The following is a 12,307-nucleotide window of genomic DNA, read 5'->3' as shown; positions in this document are numbered from 1 at the left end:
AGGGTCCTGAAATTTTTGGGTGCCTTATTTTTTGGTTATCAGTTTCTTTTTCTCTGGCCTTAGTTCTTAATTATTCTGGCCTTAGACAACTCCTGTTGATTGAGCACCTGTGATTTTTAAATTCTAGAAATAATCTTTTATGCCACCTCATTATAGGTTAAATATATGGCTTATATTATTTATTCTCCATGAATTTTTGTTTTATTTGATTTCATTGATGTCAGTTGCTTTCTGTTAAAAATACATTTATTTTTTTATATCAAGCTTCTTCTTTTGTTAAAAAATTTGAACTGTTTTTCTTTTTATATATTGTATAAAATGTAAAGGAATACCTGGCCCTTCATTTCACAGATTCAACTGAAAGTATTTGAGGCATCTTACATCAAAATTCATTTGACACATTTTAATGTTTTTTTTTTAGATGACATAGGACACCATTAAAGTTTTGCATTTGCTTTGCTAAAAATTGTCTTAAAAAGTGCCAAGTTTAGAGAGTTATGTTAATATTTTTCTTGCTAATGAGTATAATTTTTTTTAAATTCCTTCTGTTTAAAGAATTTTAGAGAGATTCTGAGCCAACCATGGGTATATTGTTGTTATAAATGATTTTTCTCAAATGGGCTTGTGGAAAACAAGTAGAACATATAATTTCTCTTTTTTTATTATTTCAAAACCAGAATATCACAAAACTAAGCATTAATATTGCTGATTGTACCTTAAGTAAATACAATCCCTGATGGAGTTTTGTTGATACCTGTTTAAAAATTTATTTGTCTTAATGAAATACATATTGTTTGTGGGACAGCAATGAGCAACTATGACTTCAGTTATTTTTTTTTTCAATATTTTCTTTTTTCCAAATAATTTTTGTTCTCTGGTGACATTTGTGTTCCTTCCTAAGTGGCTGGCACTCTAGGTTGAGAATCCTTTATCCAAAGGGCACAGGTTTAATTTCTGGCATTAGCAGTTTATTTGGTTTGGGACAAAGGTCAGTGATGTAACTCTGTAAGTTCAGCCAGAATTGGCCCAAACTTAACAGGTTACCTAGAGAAATCTGGGGTCAGTAAGCAGGAAGGACATGCAAAAGCATAGGATGACTGGCCCCTAGCTTCCTATTGCACTTCCTGTCTAAAGGATTCCCTGGTCCTTTACTAGGCTTCTGACTTAGCCATAGGAGCTTTCTTTTAAACCCATTAAATATAAGTACAAAGGAAGAAATGTCAGTAAGGTGGTCCTTCCTTTTCAATGAATTTTTGATGTACAGACAACAGTGTAGGTCATAAGAATTGGCTGGTGAATGTTTTGCAAGGTTTAAAAATTTAGGGCAATTGCTCAGGTTGGCAACTGAGCACAAAAGTAAAATTTTGTGAATGACTTTTCTTTGTGAATGTTATATTTATGTCATGTCCAGAATTTTCAAGTTAATCTTCATTGTTTTTTTTTTAATTTCCATGGCCCTAGGACTTTAGTGTATTAAAACCTACCTATGTCCATCCATTTTCTTTTAAACCGAGAGGAGTTCTATGTTTCCTAGCTTCAATAAATTTATATGCAATTTTGAGACCAGGGTTACAAAGTAGGTCAAAACTTGCAAGTGGAACTATGATATGACTAATTAATTTGTAAGAAATGTATATCAATTTAAAGATTAAAAAATTATGTAGAAAACAAACAAGACAAATAAATAAAAGTATCCCTTCACAACCATTTAATTAAGTGTAACAAATGTAGATTATCCATAAGATTGAAATGAACAAAGCTTCAATTATGAATCTGTTTTCTTTAAACAGACTGAAGGGACAAACCTCCAAGCTATGACAAATTCAATCTCACTTTTGATCTCTTTCCTTTTCAATAGGAACTTTCTTTGGATTTTTTTCAAAAAATCCAAAGTAAAAACAGTAAAAGTGTTTTTTTCAGTAAAAACAGTAGGGACATGATCAGGTATAAGTGACCTTCCACTAAGCCTACATACCCAGGGGAAAATTGTGCAGCTATACTAATAATTGGAAAATTTTTTGTTGTTCATATGTTTGATTTACAAATAAAGTGAACATACTCCTTGATGCCCTTTTTTATTTTTTACAAACATAATAAGTGCTTCAAGTACAAGTTTTTGAGCTCTTGAAAATGACCAAAGTATACTCAAATAGTTTTTGGGTATAAGAAAGCTTAAAACATTGGTCTCAAACTTACTGTTTCATTATTAATCCATTTTTTACATGTTGTATAATCTATGAGCACTGATTTTCCACAATTAAGTTGGATTAATAAATTTTACAATATTATGCTGTATTTCTTCTTCTTTGGTGCCAAATTTTCAATTAAGGTACGTGTTTTTGGTCATTTTTGACAAAATAATGTATGTTTTTCACTGCCAAAATTTGTTAGGTTGAGTAAGGTCAAAAAGTGCTTAAACTTGAATTAGCAAAATAAGCAATTATTATATTTGTAAAGAACATACTAAAAGGCATCAAGTGGTATATTCACTTTATTTGTAAATCAAAATATGAACAACAAGAAATTCACCTCTAACATGCCTAATTTGCAAACATATAGCCCAAATTATATATTTCCAATGTTTTCTGCCACCTGTTACTTGTTTTTCCTGTTCTTGTTTTGCCACAGTTGCCTCAATTAACAGGTATAAGGGTTGAGGGATAGATTGGCAGAATCAATAGAAAATATGTAATTTCAGCTATAGATTTCCATATTATGAGGGTTGGGGCTAAAGTAGAGCAGGGCTTCATGTAGAAAGCTATAATTATTATGTAAATTACAAAGAATCATCTTTTTTTAACAGGTTTTCTTCTATAGGTCTACAGGTCCTTCTCTTGGCTTATACCACATCAAGCATTATATAACCAAAGAAGAATAAGTAGCAAAAAGCTATATATACATAAGCACATGTTATTTAACAATGACTTCTCTAGTGCTTAACTATGACCCCTTAGTAATATTAACAAGAAACAAGGGTAAAACTGGTGCAAACAGTATTACTGGCTTTCATATAAAGTGAATATACTGCTTGATGCCTTCTTATATGCTCTTTACAAATATAATAATTTCTTCTACTGCAAATTCAGATTTAAGCACTTTTTCACCTCTTGACCTCTTAGAAATGACCTATAAATGGAGTCATTACAAATCTGTAATAGTTTAGAAACAAATTTAGGCTATATATTTGCAAATCAGGGGGGTGGGGGTAAAGCATAGCATATATTATATACATAAACTAACCATTGCTGTTTTTTTTTTTTTTTAATGTGTTTGTGCACATCAAATTTTAATGAAAAGAGAAATCACCAGTGCAACAGCACACACATAAAAAATTCAAGCAATGGTTAGTTTACAGATTTAATATATGCTAAACTTTACCCCCACCCCCTGATGTGCAAATATATAGCCCAAATTTGTTTCTAAACTATTACAGATTTGTAATGACCCCATATATAGGTCATTTTTAAGAGGTCAAAAAGTGCTTAAATCTGAACTTACAGTAGAAGCGATTATTATATTTGTAAACAGCATTACAAAAGGCATCAAGTGGTATATTCACTTTATATAAAAGCCAGTAATACTGTTTGTACCAGTTTTACCCAATGGTAAAACTGGTGCAAACATAAATAGGTAACAGAAAAAGTGAAATTTAGTGTAAATGACAATCAGGAACTGGATCAATGGGGCCAAAAACAGGGCTATATAATTGGAGTTCAAAGAACGTGGTGATTTTTTAGTGAAAAAAAAAACACTTCCCTGGCTAATTTAGGACTTTGAATTAATTAGCCTACCAAAATTTTCCTATCCTATGCAATTGAAATAATTGTCCCTTTTCAGAGCATTAAGAAAATTTATCACAATAAAAAATATCCAAAGCATCTTGAATGGAATGACTTAAAAAGGCAAATGACAACAACAATTTGAAATCTTACAATTAAACTTCTGGCCACACAAATTGTATTAGGCTACCCAGCTCTGAAATAATTGCTGAAGCTGTATTTGCCTGTAAAATTTGAAACAGGCCCAAAGTCCTAGCCTCTTCCTTGTCAGAACTTCACATAGCATTAAAACAATATTTACACGTGACCAATGTTGTTATTACTTCTAAGCTTGAATTTATTGCTTGTGTTATATACAATCAAAAGAGTACAAGTATGTAAGTTATTTCGTTAAAGTTCTTGACCATAATACCTTAGAAAGTGGATAAGCTATGTAAAAGAAAACTGTTAGAAATGGATCAAGAGTGTGGACTAAGCTAGTTCTATGTAGGCTAGGCCTATTTATCCAGGATGGTCCTTTAAGGTATCTACTTTTTAAAAAGCAGTGACATTCTAGTTTAGTGACTTTTGGCTATATCAGAAAGGGGTTAGGTTAGGAAAATAAAAACTTTTGGGGATGGGTCTTCAGGCTAAAGTATATCCCAGGAAGGTATTTTAAAGTACCCACCTCCACTCCTTCTCCCTCTAGAGAGCCCTGAAATTTACCTGCATGACAGGTATGTTTTTTTTTGTTCACAAGCAGCTGGCTAGTTTAAACTCAAAAGTGAAAGCAAACCATCTTGGATATGAACATTAATGGGTGCATGAGTTAATTATCTTTTGAGTTCCTACTATACAGAAATTACCTGTGATAACTGGAATTAGTATTTAAAATACAATTTCATTCATATTTTACAACCCCAACTTTTCCCTTGGCTTCAAGACTCTGCCCACTTTATGCATTTTTAGTTTGTCCTATGGAGGAGGAGGGTCAACCAGAAGTGGGTGCACTTCTAGAATTAGCATTTCTAAATGCTATAGTATGGAAACTATGCTTCTTTGCTGCATAGTTTCTACTTTAGACAGCTTGTGACAAAACAAAACAATTACCAGGCTATATACACCCACCCCCCTAATGTGCAAATGTAAGCAATAATTGCAACAATAATCTAAATGTAACATTCATCTACATCACAAATAAACTTCATCCTCACCCCACAATGTGCAAATATATACCCTGATTTGGACTTACTTAGGGTAAGGGTAAAGTTCATTTGTGATGCAAATGCATCCTATACTTAGATTCAGAATGCAATTTTGGGTGTATATTTGCATGTTATGGGGGTGGTTGTATATACTCTGTTAATATATAGGTTCTTAGAAATTCATGAATTTCTCAAAAAAACAGGGAAAAAAGTGAAGAAAGAGGTTCTCCCCATGCAAATTGTCTTAACTAGGATTATTCTAGATATTCTGCAGTATAAATTGTTTAAAAACCATTGACAACTAGGGTTGTCTTATTTTTTGAATTCATATAGTACCATCACTAATCCTTCCTTGCAAAAATAGGTCTTCCTTCACATCCAAAGGGTTGCAAACTTTTTTCACAGCCAAATTGTGTTAACAAGGATTATATAACCCTTGTATAAGCAAGATATTTTATATAAGCTTTCTTAATGGGGATTAGAATGACATACAGCTATCCAAGGGGCCTGTTTAACATATTGCTAGCTCAGCAAATATGATGAATTTTTTAGATTAGACCAGTTGAAGTATGAAACTGATTTCTATAGTACAACAGTGAAAGAAGTGAAGATAAAGGTTCTCCCCCTGCAAAATATGTTTACTAGGATTATTATGCATATTTGGAAGTAAAAATTGTTTTCTTAACATGTTTCCTTCTGTATAGCTGGGCTCCTATGCTATAGCAATTTGTTTTTAAGAATAAAATTTTCCTAAATAGCTCTAGATCTACAGTCCAAATAGGCTCAAGGAAATGTTTACTTTTCCAAGTTAGACTAATAGAGATCTTCTAGACTTCAAGGCTTTTTCAAATGTGAGGAGATAATTTTTGGTTTGTCCTCTCTTATAAAATCCATCATCTATCCTTATCTTCACAAGATAATTCCTAATCACATGGTCAGATATTGGGATATAGATGTGCTAGTTATCATAAACAGGGTATCTATGCATAGTTAAGGCTATTAAGAAGGAAATGTTCTGAAATTCTGAAAACTACTTTTAAAAAGCCTTAAATAATTACTTGGGCTAGGCCTATGCTATATCATTTCTAAAAATGAACAATTCTTCTATTTAATGTTTAATTGAAGACCCAAGCACCTATAAAATAAAGCAAAAGCAAGCAATAAATAAACACTATGAAAAGTAAGCAATAAATAAGCACTATGCAATAACCACAGGCAGCAAGCAGGGGTGGGTATTTAGCTGGGTCCCAACATTGCATCTCCCTTCTTCACAAGTTGAGCTTGTAGTTGCGGAACTTCTGAGGGGCCTTGCGATTGCACGCAGATCTGCGAGGAGATTCAGCAGGGCGTTCTGTTCCAAGTGTCTGGTGCACATGGCGGACACTTGGCAGGAGTTTGGATTCAGTAGCTGGTGGGCTGCTAGCTTTGGAGAGCTTTTTACCAACGCCAGGGTTTGCAGATCTCGAAGCTGGTGAGCTTTGTACATTCCCCTGAGGCGGGAGAGTTGTAGGTGACATCGATCCCGCTGGCTCGCGACTATTGGGTAGATCCATCCTTTGGTGGTTTCCCAAGACAGGCTCAGAGCAAGGGACAGTATCTTTTGCATTTCTATGGTATATGTCCCCAGCTTCTGTTTTGACATGGTATGATCTGGGGGCATCAGCTGCTGACAGGACTCTTCCTGGTTCCCATTCTTTTCTTGGAACCACCTTGATCCAAACAGGTTGCCAAGGTTGTAGGCTGCATGTATCTTCTGTTCCACAACCGAAATACTTTTTTTGCAGGTTTTGATGGTAGTATCTAGCTTCCTTAAACTGTACTGATGGGACAAGTTTTGGTTTGTACAGCTTGGGATGAGCTGGCACCATGGACCTCAACTGTCTGCTCATAAGTAGTTGAGCAGGGGATGCCAGGTTATCAACAGGTGTGTTCTGATATTCAAGGAATGCAAGGTATGGCTCAGTTCCACTCTGGTAGGATTTTTCAATAATCCGTTTTGCTGTTTGCACAGTTTTTTCTGCTAAACTGTTAGATTGCGGATGGTGGGGGCTGGAAGTGGTGTGGTTGATTCCCCACTCTTTTGCAAATGTACTGAACTCGGCTGAAGAAAACTGTGGGCCATTGTTGGTCATTAACATTCTCGGAATGCCAAAATGTGCAAAATGTGGCTTCATCTTTTGGATGACTGCTTTGGAGGTCATGCTGGTGAGTTTGTCCACTTCAAAATAGCAGCTATAGTAATCAACAATGATCAGATGTTCCTCCCCCCTGAACAAGAAAATGTCAGCTCTGATACGTTCCCAGGGATATTCTGGTAACTCCGTGTTGATCAGAGGGTGCTTCCGTGGTTGCATTTGTAAGTGGCCACAAGTGATACATTGGATGGTCATTTCTTTGATGTTTCTGTTGATACCAGACCAGTAGACGGTTGATCTGGCCTGTTGTTTTGTTTTACTCCATTCCCATGTGTGAGTGGTGTAGTTGTTGCAGGATCTCTCTGCGCATTGTCGCCGGGATGACGATTTTGTCTCCTTTCAGAACAATACCGTTGGCTATCGATAGCTCATGATGGGTGTTCCAGTATTTCTGAATTTTCTCAGAACAGCTGGACCTGGTTTCTGGCCATCCAGTGATGATGGTGCTGGTTAGAGAGGATAGTTTGCGGTCGGATTTGGTTGATGATTTAATGCACAACAGTCAACTGTCACTCATTGGTACGTTCTTGAATAGGGTGTTAACAAAGACTTCTGTCTCTTGTTCGAATTCTGCGTCAGTCTCAGGGAGTGGGAGGCGTGAAAGAGCATCGGCCACAGGGATGCTTGTTCCAGGCACGTGTTCAACTGACAAGTTGTACGGCTGGATCTGTAGCATCAGACGTTGCTGTTGTGGAGGCGCAACTGAAATGCCTCAAGATAGGATGGATTCGAGTGGTTTGTGATCGGAGAGAACCTTGACTGGCTGTCCATACACACATTGGTGGAAATGCTTGCATGCGAAGGCAATGACCAGTGCTTCTTTTTCAATCTGTGAGTATTTTTGCTCGGCTGATGAAAGCAATCTTGATGCAAAGGCACAGATTCCACCGTCGCACGTTAATGTAGCTCCAAGGCCATGCTGCAATGCGTCAACTTTCAGTACGACATCCTCAGAAGTCGGGTTGAAGTATTTTAGATTTTTGCAAATGCTGTTTTTGACATTGGCGAATGCTTTGTTGTGCTCTGAGGTCCACTGGAAACTGTCGTCAGTTCTATGCTCTTTTAAAAGAGTTCTGAGTGGGTGGTTCAATGTTGACAGATTTGGGATATATTTGCCAAGGTAGTTGACAATACCCAGCAGCGATTGTAACTCTTCAGGTCCCTTAGGCTTGGGCATTTGGTGAATGGCAAGAATTTTATTTGGGTCTGGTTTGATACCTTCCGAGGTCAATATGTGCCCAAAGTATGGAATTTCTGTCTTGCCAAAGATGCATTTTTCTCTGTTGAAACGAGCACTTTTTTCATGCGCGACTTGTAAAGTTTTCTCCAGGTTGTTGTCGTGCTCCTCGTCTGTTGCTCCATGGACAACAATGTCGTCGATAAGGAGGCCCAGACCTGCCGTCTCGATAAGCTCAGTAAATATTTCTTCCATCTGTCTTTGGAAGTCATCCTGGGCGCAATTCAGACCAAAGGGATATCGCCGGAAGCAAAACCTTCCAAATGCTGTGTTAAAGGCAGTTAGATTAGCTGACTCATCGTCGAGTTCCATGCTCCAATAGCCATGGCGTGCATCAAGCTTAGAGAATTTCTTGGAATTGGTCCATTTTATGGCAACATCGTCGAATGTTGGTATTGGGTGGTGTGGTCTCTTGATGCATTTGTTCAGGTTTCTAGGGTCCAGGCACAAACGGAGACTTCCGTCAGGCTTCTCAACAATGACTATTGAATTAACTCATTCCGTCGGTTTTGATACTTTCTCGATAACGCCAAGGGTTTCAAGACGGCTAAGCTCTGCTTTGAATTGATCCTGCATGGATATAGGGATCCTTTTTGGTGGCTGTACTGTAGGCTGACAATTCTCCTTCAAGTGAATGTGGTATTCACCTTCTAGTTTTCCAATCCCTTGGAAGACGTCCTCGTACTCAGAAAGGATTCTGTCGACAGTTTGATTTGGCTTCTTGCTAACCTCATTCAGGAATTTGATCAGGCCTAGTGAGACGCTTGAGTTCTTGCACAAGAGAGGTTGTTTAGAGGTACTGACGATGTAGAATTTGTGGACTTCTGGATCTTGGTTGTCTTTTCTTTGGAGTTTCAGGTTCCTAGTACTTTGAGTTTGCCATCACAATAGGAAGTAAGTATTTTAGAGGTGTTAAGCATAGATGGCTGTGGGTTTAGCATGCTATAGATTTGTGACGGTAGCACGTTGACTTCGGTGCCAGTGTCGATTTTGAAGTTCACATGAGTGTTCTGTTCAACTAGTCTGATGGTAGCAATCGTGCTGCTCTCAGCAGCACTGTCTATGGAGTCTATGAAAAATTCTGAGGTTGCCGCACAGTCTTCAACAACCATCAGGCGATCATGCTGGATATTATGGACTGATTTGCTCCTATATGCACGGGCGAAGTGGTTTAATCTACCACATTTCGAACATTTTTTTTCCTTTTGTAGGGCATCTGTGTTCATTACTGTATGGGCCACCACAGAAATAGCAATCTTTGTTTGCTCTGCTATCAGTTACTCTCCTACCAACTACATCAACTTCCTTTTTGATAGTCTGCTTTGCTTCATCATGCATGGTTTGTAGTTGTGCTTGGGTTTCCTGGAATGTTCTGCATATCAGGACAGCTCTGTCCAAAGTTAGGCTCCCACCTTCAGCAAGAAGTCTGTCTCTGAGCCTATCATTCTTCAGCCCAAAAATGAGTTGATCTCTCACCATCTCATCTTGCTGGCTGTGGCTGCAATTCTGTGCAACTAGCTTGAGATCAGTAATGTACTGTTCAATGGTTTCAAACTCTTTCTGGTTCCGCTTGTGGAACTTAAAGCGTTCGAAGATGGGATTGGAAGAGGGCTCAACATGGTTTTTGAACAGTCTTAGGTACTCAGTTCGATTGTTTTCACTGGCATCTGGAACAACAAAGGTACTAAAAATGTCTCTGCCCTTCTCTCCTACCCATATGAGGAGGTAGGAGCACTTCACTGCATTAGATTTTCCATTCAAGGGACCACTGAACATTAACTCCACATGATTGGAGAACCTTGTCCAGGCATCTTTCAAGTTAGGCTGGATCCAGTCGATGAATGGAGAGGGTGTAGATGGGTCCATTGTTCTGACACCATGAACAATTCTTCTATTTAATGTTTAATTGGAAACCCAAGCACCTATAAAATAAAGCAATAAGCAAAAGCAAGCAACAAAAAGCACTATGAAAAGCAAGCAATAACCACAGACTGCAAGCAGGGGTGGGTATTTAGCTGGGTCCCAACATTGCAAAAAATGTATCACTTCACTTTAATGCTGACCTGATCCCCCCCCTCCTATAATGTGTAAATGTGTTGCTGTGCCCAAGTTGTGTTTTTTTATAGTAGAAAATGAAAAAAAAACAAACAATAAAACTGGCATCTAGGTTAAAATAACATTTTTGCTCTTCATTCCGAAATTCGAATTCAGACCTTCAGGGCTTGTGATAGGAACTTTTCAAAATATCTTATCTTATTAAATTAGAGTCTAGCATGCCAATCACTCAACTAGGATGGCTAAAAAGTGAATATGTGGGGCATTGATCAAAATTATCCTTGCGAGCTAAGCAAGTGCTCTACCATTGGAACTACAAAATAGTTGGGCTTGGAAACAATGCAAAATTTTTTATTTCTGTAAGATAGGGCTTTCTGACAGGCTGAATTTGATCAAGATCCCTCACCCTTTTGGGGAAGTATAGCCACTTTTCAAAAAAGTAGAAGTAAATTCTTACATATTTAGAATCAACATATAAAGCTGATTCTTTTGATGTATATATTGTAATCAACACTCTGTTTGCCAAGTGTTTCAGTTACTATTAGCACAAGTTGCTCTGTACTTACAGTATGTTGCCATAAACTATTGACTAAATTAACTATGGTAAAAACACGCAAGGAAAGCAAAGACACCTGGATTCCACACGAACAGAATGCGCATGATTAGTTGCTCTGTACTTACAGTATGTTACCATAAACTATTGACTAAATTAACTATGGTAAAAACACGCAAGGAAAGCAAAGACACCTGGATTCCACACGAACAGAATGCGCATGATTAGCAATATTAAGATTATAGGTGCTCCTCTAATCCTATTTTTAAAGGGCTATACAACAGCTGCCAAAACTAAGCCACCTGAGGCCCACAGAGGTGGACACACTCCTCCTCCACATCAATCTATTCAAAGCTTAACTCTTTACCCTTTCCCATGATGTTGCAATTTCATTTAAATCCTTTCTTATAGCCACTCCCAACCCCATTAACGGACGACTCTTCTTTTGACCCTAGATGGATGGCCAAAAAACACAATTTTTGGTAGTTAATCATCCTTCAAACACTCTATGCCTTGGCTATTCTACTTTTTAAATCTTTACTACATTCATCATCTTTGCTAATAGTAGTACCCAGAGAAATGAAATTTTCTACTGGAGCAATTATATTGTTACCTAAAAAGCACTCTGTAACCTCATTTATTCCTAATATAAGTGACAGACGCCGAAAATTTGTCTAAGACACTTAAATGATCAGCACAATTTAAGTTAAGGTGAGTTCCTTAAGGTATTTTCAGGGGTAGTGGTGACAAGTCTTGTGGTGTCTTTGAAAGTTGTGGGCACAAATAGAGGCCTAATACTGCTAATTTCAGTCACTGTAACTGGCTGTCTTGCACAGTGTCTCACCATGGGGTAGTGTCTTTTGTGGTATATGCTACCAAAGTTAAAAGGATTGAAGCAAATATTGGCAACCAAAATTACACCAGGGGGGTCAATCTTCCAGGACTTATAAAGCACTACCCATGGCACAGGAAAAATTTCCTTGGGGAGCAATCTGAAATGGGAGAAAGAAGTTCTCTTATCAGCATTGATTCTGAGGATTGGGTGTTGCTTTATACTGATGGTTGACTCTTCCCTATCTTTTGAGGGATGAATGCAGTCTACCCAAGCCAGTCTAAAGCTCGTGAGTGCGATTCAAGAAGGAGAAAAACAATGGCAGACCCCTTGACACTACCAAGGGACACTATTCTACACAGCGCAAAAAAAAGAGATAGACAAGCCTTACCTCAAAATACGATCCTCTAGGGGGATACAAATAGCACAGCAGCTCTTGATGTTATGTTATTTTTTTGGGGTGGGGGTAGAG

General features: G+C 37.5%; 3 protein-coding genes across 4 annotated transcripts in view; 1 reads left to right on the top strand and 2 right to left on the bottom strand.

Annotated features, from left to right (window-relative positions):
- The first annotated feature begins 4,103 nt into the window (after window positions 1-4,103).
- LOC136031472 (gamma-secretase subunit Aph-1-like) overlaps window positions 4,104-12,307 on the top strand; it is an 82,741-nt gene continuing 74,537 nt past the window's right edge. The window contains exon 1 of one of the 2 annotated variants that reach the window (XM_065711101.1): window positions 4,104-4,152. The gene's annotated coding sequence lies outside the window, so the exon portion shown is untranslated. Of the gene's footprint in view, window positions 4,157-12,307 lie in introns of both variants that reach the window. The other variant, XM_065711100.1, reaches the window with a different exon arrangement.
- Window positions 6,232-7,353, bottom strand: LOC136030840 (uncharacterized). The gene has a single exon (XM_065709886.1). It carries the CDS (start codon window positions 7,351-7,353, stop codon window positions 6,232-6,234), a length of 1,122 nt encoding a protein of 373 aa, XP_065565958.1.
- LOC136030839 (uncharacterized) lies at window positions 8,891-9,507 on the bottom strand. Its single transcript, XM_065709885.1, has 2 exons — window positions 9,265-9,507; window positions 8,891-9,166 (listed from the first exon to the last, which is right to left on the bottom strand). The coding sequence occupies exons 1-2, from the start codon at window positions 9,505-9,507 to the stop codon at window positions 8,891-8,893; spliced, it is 519 nt and encodes a 172-aa protein (XP_065565957.1).

Source organism: Artemia franciscana, chromosome 9 (assembly GCF_032884065.1).
Source record: "Artemia franciscana chromosome 9, ASM3288406v1, whole genome shotgun sequence".
In the NCBI taxonomy this organism is placed as follows: domain Eukaryota; kingdom Metazoa; phylum Arthropoda; class Branchiopoda; order Anostraca; family Artemiidae; genus Artemia; species Artemia franciscana.
This window is presented reverse-complemented; position numbering and strand designations above follow the sequence as displayed.